General features: G+C 37.8%; 1 protein-coding gene across 19 annotated transcripts in view; it reads right to left on the minus strand.

Moving 5' to 3' along the window:
* Window positions 1–17,500, minus strand: part of sox6 (SRY-box transcription factor 6) — a 152,278-nt gene that overhangs the window by 63,171 nt on the left and 71,607 nt on the right. For all 19 annotated transcript variants that reach the window (XM_083558476.1, XM_083558474.1, XM_083558472.1 and 16 more), the window contains 2 exons: window positions 15,103–15,192; window positions 672–844 (listed from right to left, as the gene is read on the minus strand). In XM_083558476.1, the coding sequence (XP_083414602.1) occupies window positions 672–844; window positions 15,103–15,192 (263 nt within the window). The remainder of the gene's footprint in view (window positions 1–671; window positions 845–15,102; window positions 15,193–17,500) is intronic.

The following is a 17,500-nucleotide window of genomic DNA, read 5'->3' on the forward strand; positions in this document are numbered from 1 at the left end:
AGATGAGGCTATATATCTATCCAAAGCGCAGGCAAACGATTTGACATCGAAATGTGCCTATTAATTTACGTAATGTATTGAATAGGATTTCTGTGTGCTAATTATTATGAAAAAGAAGAATTTAAGAGTTGGGTACGGTTCCTTTCCCTTGACGCTGCCTCTGTCATTAAAGCAGTTCATGAGCTGTGTTAATCTGCTGATTTCTTTAATATGCCTCATTTGCCTGATTTGTGCCTCTGATTTCATGCTGAGATTGATCTAATAGGGATGTCTTAGAGCTTTTGGGTTTTTTTTAAATATACTATAAATTCTATCAATTAGAAGCCAGAAGTAATTTGCTTATTCTTACTCATATGCTGAGTGAAATCTGAGGCAAAGGCCATGTACACGGTTGTATAAGTTCAAAAAATGATATACTTAATTCAATTTTGTACTTTTCTTTGAAGAAAAAACTTATTAAATTTTTATTCTGGATATTTCTGAATTGACCCACCGACTGAACGAGGACCTTTTACGATAAATTAGTGCTGCGCAACAAATAATGTTTATAAAGGATGAAACTTAGTTCAAGCCAGAGATGAGTCGAGGTCTAGTCCAGGATGAACAGAGCAGAAAATGAGAAACAAAAAGAGAGAAAGGAAAAAGTAAGAGAGACAGAAAAAGAGCCTCACTTGTTCTTGCTGCTGTCGAGCCAGCTCCATTTGCTGCCGCTGCTTCTCCATCTGCGAGGCAGCCAGTTTCTTCTGTTCATCGTGGGCAGCCAGTAACTGCTCTCTCAAGCTGATCAGCTGCGTGATCATAGTCGAAAGCTGCCTCTCTTTCTCAGCCAGACTTTCTGGAGTACCTGGACCCAGAAACAAAACAGTAGCAGTCACTTTTCAGTACAATCATATACAACATATCTATACGCACAGACTGAAATGCACGCTAGGACTCTCGTGGTAGTGTGAAACCAGAAGATATGAATTTGTAGTCAAATTGGCAGCCTTCATTCGCGATGCTTAGATGAATAAATATAAAATAGATGGAGATTAGTGATGCCGATGTTCAGCAGAAGTATTCCAGTTTGCACGCAAGGCTGATTGTGGGGCTCTTTTAGACATTTAATTTCACTTCCTTTCACACCACAGATCAAATGTTGTTGTTTGTTTTTTTTTCAAAACAATAGGTACATTTATGAGACTTTTTTATTTTTTAAGAACCCACTTACCCATTTAAGTTACATGCTTATGAGTTATTGGTGTGTGTGTGTGTGTGTGTGTGTGTGTGAGGCTCAATGCCCTTTTGATTTATTCACTAAAAGGTATTACACCTTCTCCCCAGACCAAAGAATACTTTTCCCCCCAATTTACTTAAATTTCAACCAATCCGGCTAATGTATTCTTCACTTAACGCAAACTGCTGTCCAGAAATCAAAAATGGTTTCCCTGCCCTTTTCATATCTACACCTTTCAGGATTTGTGATGATATAACAAAACATCTGGCCTGTCTAGCCAGATTTGACCTCCTGTTTTAACATAATTGCATTATTTGCTGCTTATCACATTGGTTATTATTTAATGTGTCGTAAATTATCATATAAATGTAAAGAACTGTTGTTCTTTAAGAAGAATTCTAAGCTTTGTGAGATCAACGTATCATTGAAGAGAAACATTAATATTGGCCCCCTTTTTTTCAGTCTGGTTTGGATGTAGAGTCTTGGCGAGTACTTAACTAGACTTCCTAGGAAAGTAATCTAAACCACTGATTATATTTGTCAGTTAAAAAAATGATGGCTAACAATGCTGAACAGCTGATGTTGTGAACATACGTCTTTATAAAAATCTGCTGCTTTCTGATGCACTTCGAAAAAAATCTACACAACTATAAAAAAGGAATCAATCTAAGACTGTGATTTTGCTTGCCATTTCTGCTCATTTTGAATGATAATCTATGGAGAAGCAAGAATGCTAAAGGAATATTTAAGGGGTAACAGCCTAGAGGTGAGCCTAGATGTTAGGACAGGCTCATTAAAGTTTTTGCTACTTGATGATATTTGAGCAAAAGCTACAATAGCTCCTGTTAAAAGAGGAATGATATCGTAAAATGAGTGAAGGCGGCTGATTAGTCGCAGACAATGCTACGCAAGCGTATGTGAGTGTGTGTATGTGTATGTGTTGGAGTTTGCGTGAATGATCCACAAGGCCAATTTAACGAATGCTCTCCATTCTCATTAAGCAAGCTTCAAACACAAACACTTTTCCTGAGTTTCTCCCTAACAGGGTCACTGTCACCTCAGCATTGTCTCATTATTTCTCTTTTAGACACCGACATCAAACACAGTCTCATTATTGGGCATCATTACAATCACAGAAAAAGTCAAGTCTATGTGTATTTGAAAGCATGTGTGTGTTTGGGGGGAACGTCTTCAACAAGTCCGTCTTTATTTGTGTGCGAGAAAACCAAAGCAGTCCTGCTGCACCTCTATCTAATCAATGCTAAGTGATCCATTCATTGACTTACACATGGAGCGTAATTGCTCGTGAGAGGCCGGACAGTAACTCACTTTCTACTAGCGAGCTTTCCCTGTCCTACTTGCTCTTTTTTCCCCCCCTCTTCAAGGGTGACATGCTGCTGCTTCTGCACATTTAAGAATGATACAACTGAGACTGAGAAAAATGCTGAAGGACGAGTTAGAAGAGTAAGCGGAGGAGGAGGAGGAGGAGGAGGAGGAGGAGGAAGGGGGTTTACGGCATAGTACAGTACAGCTTGCTCCTTAAATTCTTTCCTGGGTGTCTTCCTGTATTTCATGGTTCACATCTGTGTTGAGGTTTTTCCCTGTGGGCTTCCTTGGGCCTCGCTCTAGTTCAACTATTTTAATTTGACTAAACACCTGATTTATTTTATCTCTCCGATGAGGAAGGCCATTTGTCTTAATAGGGCCTGTCAACCTCCAGCCCCCCATTCAAAGGTGTGCATTCGAGCCAGCACTGCAATGGAGAGAGAGAGAGAGAGAGAGAGAGAGAGAGAGAGAGAGAGAGAGAGAGAGAGAGAGAAAAAAGCGGCAATTCTCCATTTATCCTCGCTCGAAAAAAAAGGAGAAAGCCCCCTAAAAAGCGTCCATTCATAGCTGTGGCGTGTGGTTTTTTCGATGGCCCTGAATCAACTTCTTATTCAGCTCGGTGCACTTGTCGTGAATGGCTTATCTGTAAAATTTATACATTCGGACACCGATTTTATTAACCTTTGGCTCGAGCCATGAAGGGCTGCATTTAGCAGCGTGCCGCTGTTTGGGAAGGTTACTGCATGCTTAACACATACACATACATACATGCTTTGTCGGTCGTGTCCACACGTAGACAAGAAGAAGTCAAAGAGCATTACCCTATACTATTCTTCATCGGGAAGCTTTCAGAGGAGGAGTCTGGATGAGAATGGAGAATTGGAACTAAAGATCTGTTCACATCACACAGCTCCTGCTCAGTTTCTGCCATTAGGGCTTTCAGGCTTTATTTGGAAACACATCTCTATTTTGAACTTCTTTTATTATTACCCACAATAAAATGCCAATTTGTAACCACACACCTTCCGCAACTATCATTTGAAATATCATATAAAATCGCTGATGTTTATCATCTAATTCTTGGCCCACTGGTTTCTCACATGCTCTCTGAAACATCCAACATGGAGAACATGTTGTACCTGTCTGTGCTATGTTTTTCATGCAATCACATGAGTAATATGTAGCACAAACACATTAAACCACTCCCCGCTTCACATCATTGCCTCCCAGTTCACTTTATCATATTAAGAGTTCAGTTAAGTGCTCTTATTCTTTTGCAAAGTGCTTAATGGTCTCTTTATATTGTTGAACTGCTATCACCTTGAGGTCTACCTTATGAAATCTGTTGGCTGTTTCAAGGTCATGATTAAATGTCATGGATTTGCCTTCTACACATTAGACACCATTAGAAACACCATGGTCATTTTCATTGTACACCTGCCTGTATATGTTGCCATTTCCGGGTCAAGAAGTAATATTCTGCCACTTTTGATGCATTTTCTGTGTGAAATGCTTGACAGGCTTTTTCATGTACATATTTTATTTAATGTACAGCACTTTGGCCAATGCAATAAGTTTTAAAAAATCCTAATTCAGGCAGCAGGTGCACTTGCACAGTGATTGTCTCATTTTCTTTTGTTGCTGCTTTTCATTTTCGAGTTGAATTCTTGGGCTCTAAACAAGTATCGGTTGTGTTAATGGTGCTGACTGATGTGAGGCCTCTGTGCATGTTTATGGCATTTGGCAGACACCCTTACCCTTATCCAGAGTTACTTACAACTCCACAACCAGCAATGGCAGCAGAAGGATTTGAACCTGTGACTTTCTGAGCCAAAACCCAATGTCTTAACCACTGAGCTACCACCTCCCACACGTGACCACACTGGGTTACAGGTGTTCAATTTTTAAAGGACATGTTAAGAACTTAATAGCGGAAAAGAGAGAAAATGATAGATAGAGAGAGAGAGTGAGAGAAAGAAAAAGATGGACTCAAAAGGTTTTGGTTGAGGGGCCTTGTGTTGGGGAATTCTGCTTTGCCCAAACACTAGAAGCATACCAACAGAGCTCACATTGTTTCTCAGTCTCTTCTCAATTGTACAGGACTGAGGCTGTGCCCCTCCTCTTCCCTCTGCTCCTACACCACTATAATAGCAACTGTCTGCCTTTCTACTGTCTACCCATTCTGCTCTCATCTTGTCCTTCTTTCTCAAAAGTCTAAAAGGCCCGGCTTTGGGGACGTATTCCTGAAAGCTCAAGGGTGATATCTAAGCAACTATTGTGTCAAGATGTACAAATGGAACAGAAAAAAAAACCCAGGAGCATTACATATCCTGGCTAAATTCCACTGTTTACATCTCTGCCCTTTAATAATTAAGCATATGGCCCACCATATGTTTTTGTTTCCCTGCGCCTAAGTTTCTTTTCTTCCTGCTGCACATTATGGATCACTTTTAAATGCCAGCGCATGTTTTATTGCAGAGGGCAGCATGCGGCGGACAGAGACTGCATCTCCTGACAAAGAGGCCAGCCATCCGTATTGTGCAGCGCTTTAACAGCAGTGGGTCTAGACTCTCTTGTAAAGGTGTCTCCTCTCATCATCTTTCCTGGAAGGAGACAGACTGGTCAGGAAGCCTCCTTGCTTTTAAAGACGGCATGTTTCTAAGACTCGAGTAATGGTTTGTGACAGGTTAAAGGGGCAGTTGAGTAAAAACATACCAATGCCCAAGAGGGATGAGAGCTACAGAGTGAGAAGCCTAGACAGATACCTGAGCTGAACGTATAGATTACAAAGTCCTGTGAGAATATCCGGGGCACAGTTACCTAGTTTGTGAAACCCCGCCCTTCTTTTTTTTTTTCAAACCCAGTCCAGAAGACACGTCTACACAATGAATGATGGACAGAGAATCAAAGCAACAGAGACCCCAGTAAACAACTGAACAAGAAGGGGGTCCGGCAAAAAGAGGACCGAAAGGATAAAAGACACTTTGTAGGGGTTTGATTTGTTCTGTCCAACAGCTATTCTCTTAGCCCAAGCCTCCCCCTCTCTTTTCCTTTTCTAATCAAGCGAGCCCTAATTTGAGTTCCAAGTCCTGCAGTGGGGAAAGAGAAGGCAGCTTGTAACTTTGAACGCTCCAAAATGAATGAGAAGGATAAAAAGCATTGAGCACACACACACACACATACACACAGAAGAAAAGAAAAAGAGAAAAGAGTGAAAAAATAGATGTAAAAACGAATGACAAGGCTCCTTATTCTTTTTCTGGTCTTTGGTAAGGACAGCTGAGCCATTATGACCAAATGTGAATAACTTTTGTTTTCCCCCAAAAAATGTCCCAGCACTGGAATTTCTTTGTCTCTCTGTCAGTTAGTCATTGTGGATGTTTCACATATGCTGCAAGTCCATCCTAAGTAAATTAGGAGGCCTGGAAAAAGCAGCGATTGTGCCGGGGGGGCCGAGTTCGGACGTACGCTGCACATAGCTGACATGCCTAAAGTGGATGGAGGCTCAGCACTCGGGTTGTTCCACATGAGAAAAGGACGTAACGCAACTCAAAATACACTGGCCCTGTAACACTTTTAACGAGCTCACGTTCACGAGCATACCAAGAAATAACAAAACGTGAACTCGTCTTTCCTGAAAATGTCAGAAGCATAAAAAAATAAGTTACAACTTTAAGTCTGACTGTTTCAAAGTCACTTGAGACTCCTTGCATCAAGTCAAGTCAAGACAAGTTTATTTCTATAGCGCTTTTCACAACAGACATTGTCTCAAAGCAGCTTTACAGAATTTTAAGAGTTAAGGTGAATGGGGTACATTTATCCCTGATGAGCAAGCCATAGATCAGCATTATATCTTACATTGAACTCCACCACATCCACAAGTGCAGACGTTTTTAATCTGTTTTGAGCAACGTCTGCTGTGCAGGTCAAGGTGAATGAGCTTGAAGGCTGATTTAGAGCATACATGTGGATTGACTCTATGCAATTATCATCTTCATTGGGTGCTTTAAATGTATTTTTAATGCTTATGTTGGGAATATTACAACTAATTCTAAACAAACAAACAAAATAAATATTTGCCCAGATAAAAAAAAAAAATGGGAACTCTGACACACACACACACACACACACACACACACACACACACACACACATATACTCATGCTGTTTGGAGTGATATGGCCTTAAAAGTGCTTTCCTTTCCCCCTGAATTGAAACAATACGAGCGACAGCTGTTTTACCTGGCTGGCAGCCCCTACGCGATGATATAAAACCTTGCTAATCCTGCCAATAAAACTTCATTAACAAGCTTGAGCATGGACGTGCTACCACATGTCAGCATATGGCCTGCACAAGCCATCAATTCAGAAAAAAAAAAAACATTTCAGAGCTACGCTTAAATGCAGCATGAAAGGTAACAGCCTTGCGGAGCTTGACAGAGGGCGAATGTCTTGTTGAACTAGCGACAAAGAAGACAGTGTAGCCTCAAGCACTTAAGCGCAATTAACTGAGCTTGCCAATGCAAATATGGTTCTGTGATAGCTAGCATGATTTGGGTAAACGTGTGAATGTCCTTGTTTATTATGCATTTGTGAGCTTTGGACATGGGAGAGGTGCATATGCAGTATGTGTGGAATGAGCCCACATGTGTTCAGTTTTCTAAAACTTGACTAAGTAGCGCTTAAAAACGAGGTGCCCTTCATGGTGCGTTATTATTTCCTGACGGTAATCAAACTAACACTATAACCTGAAAAAAAGTAATTTAGGATTTATCCTGAAACCAAGCTGATGAGACAAATCCATACTCAAGATCATGATTCTGGTGCTCAAACTTGGCTAGTGTCGAGAGGCCTTGAGCATGAGCAATACAAAAAAAAACAAAAAAACGCTAATTCAGCTCTTTGAGCGATACCTTGACATCTTCCTGCTTTTATCACAGACATAGTCCGAAACCTGGCCCCAATTCAAGGCCTTGCTAAATAAAAAAAAATTTGACACTGACTGGAAGAATCACTCATGTGATTTAATCTGATTGCCTCTGCTGATAGTTAAGTACTTCAGTCACAAAGGATTTGTGTTAAGACTAGACGACTTGCGTCTAAGGTTTCACGCCGGCATAGGAGTTGAAGAAGGGGGACATTTGTGACCTTGGTGTTTGTAATCAAGGGATCTGAGTGTGAGTGTGTGGAGCGGATCATTTTTTTCCCCTCGGGTGTCTATCTTAAGCAAATAATGCACTTCATGTGGTGCTGATGTTGTAAAATAATGAGAACGTGAGAACATGGGGTTACTCATACCATTCCAAAAATCTATAAAGGTTTTTAATTACTTTTAGAAACTAATTATTAGGAATCTAATTATTAAAGAATCTTAATCACTTATATCCATTTATAGTTATGTTTAAAATAGTATATTGTCCTTGAAACAAGTTGCAGCAGCTATAAATGTTTTTTTTTTTTTTTTATACCAGTCTTTCTTTTTTTTTCCTCTTCTAAACTTAATAAAAACACAGAAGCTGCAAAGAGGTGTTATCTTCATAGCCTTCCCTCTGACTGTTCCAAAGCTGTCACTGGAGACTCCTTAATTAAATGTTACATTACATTTATTTGTACTTAGAAAATGCTCCCTTAAAAAATGCTTATACATGTTTTTAAACTGTTTAAATGTTACGACAAATCGAATCAAAGTTATTACTGTAGAATCAACAACGTATTTATATATTTGCAGGAATTTGCAAAAAAAATCTGTCCCAATCAGAACAAAGGATCTGATACAACATTGATAGAAATATGTAAACATAAGCTTCTTTTAGTTAAAAAAAAAAAAACAACAACAATGCTGTCCTGAATGGTGGGTTGAAAGCGAATGTTTGTGTGTGTAATTGGCTCACACAAAGGCACGCTTCAAACGTGCAAATTATAAAGCGATAGAGTTTCAGCACCTTACAGAAATAAGAGTGCAGGCCAGACACTGTGCACTGAAGCTTTGGACATGCTTAATAAATGAAAATATTTGCTAATAAGAATGCTTAAGCATGTGTGTGCCAGTCCGGTGTCCATGGAGGTGATTTTCCTTTGGCCAGAGCAGACTGCGCGTGTGTGTGTTTCCTCTCCTGTTTGTAAGGGTTTTCAGTAGCACCGTGTCGGAGAAGGAGGCGAATCAGAAAACAAGGTGCGCCTTTCTGCAACCCCAACACCACAAGCTAAATCCCTCAATTCATTAGGAGAGCAACGGAGCACAGCTCGACCGGCATTCATCTCGCAAATGTGGTCCAAAGAATAATAATTTACTGTAGCTCATATTTCACTTGGGTACATAAGGCCGAACAGTTTGCCTATTGAGAAAATGCAAAGCATGGCACTTCTGATTCAGCTGAATGGAAGAATATTTTACAGTGGGAGATGGGTGGAGGTGATTTTTTTTCCACCTCTGCATCACTTTTACCCACTCAGTTATTTTTCGATCAGAAACAATGCCTGAGTAAGGCCGTGTGATTTTTCACCTGACACTTTCCCACCAATAGAAATGAATATATTACAAAGTAAAAGCATTACTGACTTATTATTTGTATTTAGATATTTGTGCACAACACTCTGGAAAAATCCTGTGGGCTTAGATGCGGATGGTGACCTAGCTAGTGTTAGCTAATCACTTCGATTTTAGAAACAGATTCCCACAAATGTATATGTTATGAATAGCATTTTAATTGTAAAAATGGTTTAGGTGAGCTTTTCCCAGCCTGCTGAGAATGCTTTAAAGATTTTCATCCAATTTAAAAAAAAAAAAAAAAAAAAAAAGGTTTTTAGGAAAGAATGAAAAAACATGTACTTTAGAATACAAACCTAGTTTTATGGTTTAGCAGTATAAAAAACTTCTTATTTTGTTTGTATTATAATTACACTTCACAATTTACAGCTGATAATGATGCTTTATGTGAAATAGAAAAAAATTGCAAATTATTTTAATTATTTAAAAAAAAAAATGTAAGGGTTAGAAAGGCACTATGTAAATGTAATAATGATCATAATAATAATAATACAAATTTAAAGGTGAGTTATACATTGTTCTTTTTCTTCTTCTTCTTCTTCTTCTTATTATTATTATTATTATTATTATTATTATTATTATTATTATTATTATTATTATTATTATCATTATCATTATTATTATTTGTAGTAGTAGCAACAAAGAGGTCTTGTATACCTATTTACCCACTATTTAAATTTGAATATTTATCATACAAACATAAAAAATGTCTTTGACCAATCAGACATTTTGTTTTCTGCTGATTCAGCAGCATGTTCACATTTTGAAGCCATATGGATCGAATTTCTCATCTCCATCTCTCCACTCTTCTGTTCCTGACACGCTGAACTCATGTGTATGAAGTGTGTACACGTAGCTGGTGATCCGTGTGCCCGCTTTCTCTTTGGGCTGCGCTGTGGCTTGGCCTCGCTCCAGACAGCTTGCCTTTCCTGCTCTGTGGTTTTGTTCAGCAGATTTCGATTCCCCTCCTCACCGTTCCTCCTGACTGACAGCTAAGCTCAGGATGAAAACAAACACGTTGCTTGAGAAGGAGGAATAAAAGCCATCCACAATCGTTTCACTTGCCAGATCTGAACCCCCTGTGCGCCGACCCTCAGAAAAGATTTAGAAGGAATAAAGTGGAGGCTCGATGTGTGGAGAATCTTTTCTGCTTTAAAATGCATTTATCTTTAGCTAGATTTAGCTGTTCTGGTAGAATGCTGTTGATTCATTTTCTAGAATATCAGCTCTGACAGTAGTGCAGCTGCAAACAGCATGTTTATTTATAATTAATGCACTCATTCTCATACTGTATTGTTTCTATATCAGCAGCTTATACGCAGGAGATGTTTAACATTAATGGAAGGAGTCTTCAATGTCAGCAGTTTGTAACAGTAAAGCTGTATATTTTCCAACATGCATAACAAGCTGCATTTATTGTCGTATTTACTTATTAACTATCAAAAAAAGTGAAGCTGGTAAGGGAATGATCATTGATAATAGCTATTAAGTATTGCAACCGGGACCAACTTAGGCTAATGTTGCACATAACTATAAACATCACAATTCCGTCACATCGCCCCGTTATTCACAGAGTGTTGTCCTTTCTCACTCATTATTTCTTCTTCAACAGGATCCTTTAGAAGGACCACAGCTGAAAAGAATGAAGACGAATGAGCTCTATACACATTCAAGTGGTCGTGAATATTAGCACAGCAAGCGTGTCAATGCTAGTTTTCTGTCAATCTAACTATAAGAATGGAGATCAGTTAAGCTTTCGTTCTGATTGAGCTTCAGAGAGCATGTGAGACACGCGTCCAGAAAAATGTCTGTGTGTGAACAGGGAGAGCAAGTCCAAACACATCATGAGCTAATCAACTTTGTCACTCTGGTGAACCAACAAGTGGTTCATCAGGGGCCAAAAGATGTGAATATATAGTGCCAGACAGAAGGCATTTGTTATTTATTCGTTTATAGAATCCCAAGTGGCAAAAAAAAAAAAAAAAAAGAGTTTCCCCCTATGGAAGGGGCAAAAGATATTATCTCACCCCTGTTAATCAGAGCGTATTAACTTATCGTGAGCATCTGTTGGCTCACATATGTGGAACAGGGTAGATCGTCCCTATGATGCAGCATGAGAAGTTGATAACGTGTCTTGAGGGAAACAAGCATCGGCCTTATTATAAAACAAAGAAGGATTAGCTAGTGGGTGGAAATTGACCAGATTTGGGAATAGCAATTTGACAATAAAAATCATTAAATATTTGCAATCCAGATGAAATGGAACAATCTTATAAACACAATATATCAATATATAGGATGTTTATGATTCTGGTACAAATGCAGGAGCTTTTTGAATTCGGAAGAAACTAAAGGAACCTCTTGGGCCCTTGAGCAAGGCCCTTAACCCTCTATGCTCCAGGGGACCCTTACGAGAAAAATAAATGGGGCCGCCTTCCCGTGGGCTCACCACCTGCAGGAGGGACCGTAAGGGACCGGTGCTGAGAGGATTGGGCAGCAGTTGAAGGCGGGGGCCTTGACAGCCCGATCCCTGGACACAGAGAAGTGTCTGGGGAATCTGCTTAGACTGCTGCCCCCGCGACCCGAATTACGGATAAGCGGGAAAAGATGAAATGAAAAAACTAAAGGAACTCAACTATGCTTTTCGCCTTCAGAGATTTATATGTCACCTTTTTTCAATTGGAGAAATATCAAAAGGGAACTTCTATCATTTCGAGAAAGCATGGGACAACGGAGAGGAACAATGAGCCGAACGCCGAGCATTTCCATCGGTGGCTGACTGAAAGGCGTGCAGTCGGAAGGAGAAATAACAAGGCCAAGCAGGCTGTCATGGCTTTTCATCCTTGTGTGATCCTTTATCTGGCCCTCGTCCCTTTTCATGTGAACTTACAGGCATGCATGGCCTCTGTATTGATTTTTTAACTCGACAATTAACGTGGTATCTGATTTATCATTGCACTTTAGATCTTAATCAAATGCTCTGTATGTGTGTGTGGGTGTGTGTGTGTGTGTGTGTGTGTGTGTGTGTGTGTGGGGTCTATGTCCATGAGTTTTTTTTTTCTCTTCTTTTCTCAGCTTGGTGCCTTTGTTTGTGTTTTAATTAAGCAGACCTTGTGTGTCTCCCCAACCCTGAGCTTCCCTTTTTAATTGCCCGCACTTACATCGGGTCGACTTCAAACGCACGAGAGAGACATTTTGTAACGGGGGAGCACAAAGCAGCCCTTTGAAATGTCTACAGTCATATGAAATGGCACGCTAATTAGAAACCTTAGGCTGCCGGTGTGATATGAAAAGTAGCTCTGTCTGTTTTTTTTTTTCTCTTTTCTTTTTTCCTCTTCTTCTCGTTCTCGTTGTGTGTGTGTGTGTGTGTGTGTGTGTGTATGTGTGTGTGTGTGTGTGTGTGTGTGTGTGTGTGTGTGTGTGTGTGTGTGAGAGCTCAGAGTGGACGCTTCGCGAAACGTTTTTCATCCTTTTTTATTATACATACCCCCCCACTCCCCGACACCTTCTACCTGCCTTTACCTCTGTGACCTCACACCTCCCCCTTTCCACCCTTTCCGTCCTTTCTTTGCCGTTTATCAAACACAAAAATGCCCTGTAATTTAAAAATATCTGCTTTCAAAAGGGCTAAATCATCTCCCCCCTCCATCATCACCCGCACCCGCCATTTTCCCCGCTTGCACTTTGATCTACGGTGGTGCGCAACACGGTGGGGAAAAGGAGGCACTATGAATTTTTCCGTGACATGATTTACAGCTTGAGAGATTCATTAAGGTTATTGGGGATGAATATACCACTAATTAGCATGGCTATTCTTCTTTTTTCTTCCTTTCTGTCTTTATTTTTTTAACTACATGCATTAAATCTAATCTAATCTAATTTAATCCAAAACAAAATATTAACACCAAGGACAAATGTTAATTGTAAACAGTGCAAGAATTTAAAGAGCAATGTTAACTAATGTACTGCTATCAATTCACTGATAGATTACAAGTAGATAAAGGCATAATTATTTATAAAATAATTGTAGGAACGCTGACAAATTCGACATGGCAAATACATGATAAACAATATGTGCCTGAGGATGTTTGTATGTCTGTGTTTGTAAAATGAAATGAAATAGAAAAAAACACAGGGTGTTGGTGAAAGAAAAGAGGAGGAAAGAGAGAGAGACAGAGAGATAGCGATTAAGGAGGGAGGAGAGCAGAGAAAGGCGAATACTGCAGTGTTATCAGAGAGAGCTGGTACTGTGCCTGATGCTGCTGCGTAAACACACGCCTGTAACAGTCGGTGCTAAGACCTGCAGCCATGGGGGAAAAAAATCTAAGAAAAAAGAAGCTTACCTTTAGTTAGTAGAATTTGTGATTATAGAGCTATGATGAACTGAATTGTGATGTATAGAATTGTGATGCATAGAACTGTGATGTATAGAACAGTGATGTATAAAGCTGTGATGAATAGAATTCTGATGTATAAAACTGTGATGTATAGAATTCTGATGTATAAAACTGTGATGTATAGGATTCTGATGTATAAAACTGTGATAATAGAACTGTGGTGTATAGAATTCTGATGTAAAAAAAACTGTGATGTAAAGAATTCTGATGTATAAAACTGTGATGTATAGGATTCTGATGTATAAAACTGTGGTGTATAGAATTCTGATGTATAAAACTGTGGTGAATAGAACTGTGGTGTATAGAATTCTGAAGTATAAACCTGTGGTGAATAGAACTGTGGTGTATAGAATTCTGAAGTATAAACCTGTGGTGAATAGAACTGTGGTGTATAGAATTCTGATGTATAAAACTGTGGTGAATAGAACTGTGGTGTATAGAATTCTGATGTATAAAACTGTGATAAATATAACTGTGATGTATAGAATTCTGATGTATAAAATTGCAATGTATAGAATTTTGATGTCTAAAACTGTGATGAATAGAACTGTGATGTATATAACTGATGAATAGAACTGTGATGTATATAAATGTGATAAATAGAACTGTGATATATAGAATTCTGATGTATAATACTGTGATGTATACTTTAGTTATGTATACTGTATATTCTCTTTAACTTTATTAGTCAAGTCCACATGTGACTCTTGACATGTTGTTGTTATTTTTCCTTTACTGTGCAGCAAATACTCTCATATTAAGGTTCTTTGAAAAGCCACTTTAGTCCACAGTAATCTGCACTAATCTGTTTAACAAACATCCTTCAAAACCCATCAGTCACAAGTATCTTATGGAAACCAGTAACAGATTCATTTATTAATCACTCTTAAAGCTCTTATAAACACTGTCACATACACAGTTTTCTCTTCTTCCTTGTGTAATTCTTTAAGCTGGTGATGAAAACACTTAGGTCTGAGCTCGAGGAGAAACAAGTACAGTGAAAAAGTGACTTCTAAATCCACTTTCTGCATTATTATTATTATTATTATTATTATTATTATTATTATTATTATTATTATTAATATTATTATTATACCAGAGCCAAAGGACAGAACTGTGTACTATAATTGTCAGCGTTGTCAGTGCTTGGGTGAATATTATTTTGAACTTCTACATACACATAATTGTCATGTTTGTTAAAATTCTTCCTATCATTTTTCACAAACAAATATAAAAGTTCTTTGAGTTCTCTCAGCTCTACACATGCACACACCTCCCAAACACACACACACACACACACACACACACACACACACACACACACACACACACACACACACACACACACACACACACACACACACACACCTCTTAATTTGTGCAAACAGTGATGTGCAGCTTGAAACCAAACCAAACCATACAGTCAACGAATCAAAAGAATCAGTCTGAGACTCCACACACAGACTCATAGGTGTGAAAGTGCTCTAAAAGTGCAGGCCAGGCTCTGATTAGATCCCCAAGGAGGAAAAATATTTCCTATATAGTGTTTTGGATTTCTAATCAATATTATTTTACTAAAAACAAATAAAGTTTCCTTTTTAAAGTAAACAAACCCACCTTGTATCTCTCCCAAGAGCTCACTCGTGTTCAGTCTATCCATTTTCTCTTTCCATTCTTTAGAAAGCAGTTTTTCCATGCAGGACGTTTCTAAAGAAAAAAAAATTTGAAAAAAAGAGGATAATGTAAGTAATATATGTGATTAGCAGTAGCTCGAACTTGTCTAGAATTTACTTACAAAGAAAGACAATGTTACTATTAGTAGTACTATTAAATTTTCTCTTTATTTCACAGCGTGCTCCATGCAGATATTTTTTTACATTGGTTTAAACAGAAGAACTTGAATGGATCTTGAATGATTCTGATATAGAGTTTCGACCTCAAATCTCCACAAGCTCAGTCCAAAAAAAAATAAATAATTATATATATATATATATATATATATATATATATATATATATATATATATATATATATATATATATATATATATATATATATTAGTATTCTTTTTTTAGTCAGTAAAAGGCATGGTGTCAGTGCAAGAACACATAACACTTGTAAAGGTCAAACAAGCTGTAGAGGATTTTCCTTTAGAATAAACACAGCAGAGCTGGTAATTGAATTAAACGTCCTGACATTATATTCACTGTAATGGTCTGTAATACGAGCGTCACTGAGGTCACCTCCATTTCTCGGCACCAAGGTGAATCCGTCTTTCCCTCGAATGTGAACATCAACACAGTAAAAATGAACTTTCCTATTATAATTTTTTTTTAACAAAATACGATTTTCTAGAATTGTTATAACTATACTTAAATTATTATTAGTTATTTAATTATTACTATTATATATGTATATATATATATATATATATATATATATATATATATATATATATATATATATATATATATATATATATATATATATATATACACAAATTTAAATACTGTAAAAACCTAAACTAATTCCAGATACTCAAATACCTAAATTTAACGAAAGGAGAGCAGGCTTACAGCTAGAAATATGATAACTCATTGTGCCCTGTCTAGTAGAGAAAGAGAAAATGTCATCACACTCAAGTTTTTAAATACAGTAGCAACATTTACAATAGCTGGGTCACTACATCGAATCCTGTACTTAAATGAACTTGAGATGTGACCAGCCTGTGTTTTGATATGATTTTAATTCTGAACTGAAAGCTTAGAGAAATATTGACTCTTGCAGTTTTCGCTAAAATCATCAGTCATGTCGAAATAAGCGCTAACATTAAATTACGGCTGATGCTGGGTTTAGACAGACGTGACAGAATCTTAAATGTTTTTTGGAGAGTTGTACAGTATCAGTGTTCAGAAATTGTTTTTCTAGCTTACTGTTTGACAGTTTCTGGCAAGAAAAAAGTGAAATGTAAACTTTATGAGAAAAAAAGAAGAAGCATGAACCGGTACAAAGAAAGAGTGGTTCAGTTTCAGCTTGTCATTTTTACTATTTCATTACTATGTTATTTTATTTTTATTTTTTTAACTCCTCCCCATATTCCTTTTTTTCAAATAAATTATATTTTGCAGCAGGTTAAAAATATTGGTCAAAGATTTGAGTAAAACAAATGATTAATTAATAAGGTGAGTTTTGTTCATTATTATTATTATTATTATTATTATTATTATTATTATTTGTAGTAGTAGTTGTAGTATGAGTTGTGTCATTAATAGTATTATATTATTGTTTTATTTTTTGTGTCTCATTATTTAATATTTATTTTTTTATAATTTTATTTAGGTAAGACTTTTATCTCGTCAGGGTTATTTTCAGAATGGGTAGCTCCTGAGAGAAACTGTTACCTGAAATAAGGATATATGGAATGATAACTGGTATAAGGTGAACAGAATATTTTCTGAACAGTACTGTATGGGGAATGTTAGCTACAAAAATGTTTAGTCCTTTAACATTTTTTGGATACGTTAAAACTTTGGGACAACCCTGATAAACATTTCACCAACGTTGTTTTTAACATTCCTTTATACAGTGGGAAAATTACCAGGAACTTTTTCATATTTGTTTTGATTTAAAAACACAAACAATGGATCGATAGATTAACAAAAAAGGACAAGGATGTTTACTAAATAAATAAATAATATATATATTTATATATTTACAGGACCAATCCTGGGTTTAATGAGTGAAATGGATTTCCTGTGAGCTCTGGATTACACTCAGGGCTGGTGATAAAGCCCGATCACGCACACAGGCACTCCAGAGAGACATTAAAGGAGAAGTGGAGGGGGCACGGACAGGGCAGGACAGCAATGATGAAAACAATTAACATTTGTCCGGCAGACAATGAATCAGGAGGAGGAATGGTTGGAATCTGCAGAGACGCTGTCCGGGGATACTGATAAAGAACACGCTGCTCGACAGGCAGAGCCTCGAAGCCCGGGTCAGGCCGTTCCCATCA

The sequence above is a fragment of the Silurus aristotelis genome (assembly GCF_946808225.1).
Source record: "Silurus aristotelis genome assembly, chromosome: 13".
NCBI lineage: Eukaryota > Metazoa > Chordata > Actinopteri > Siluriformes > Siluridae > Silurus > Silurus aristotelis.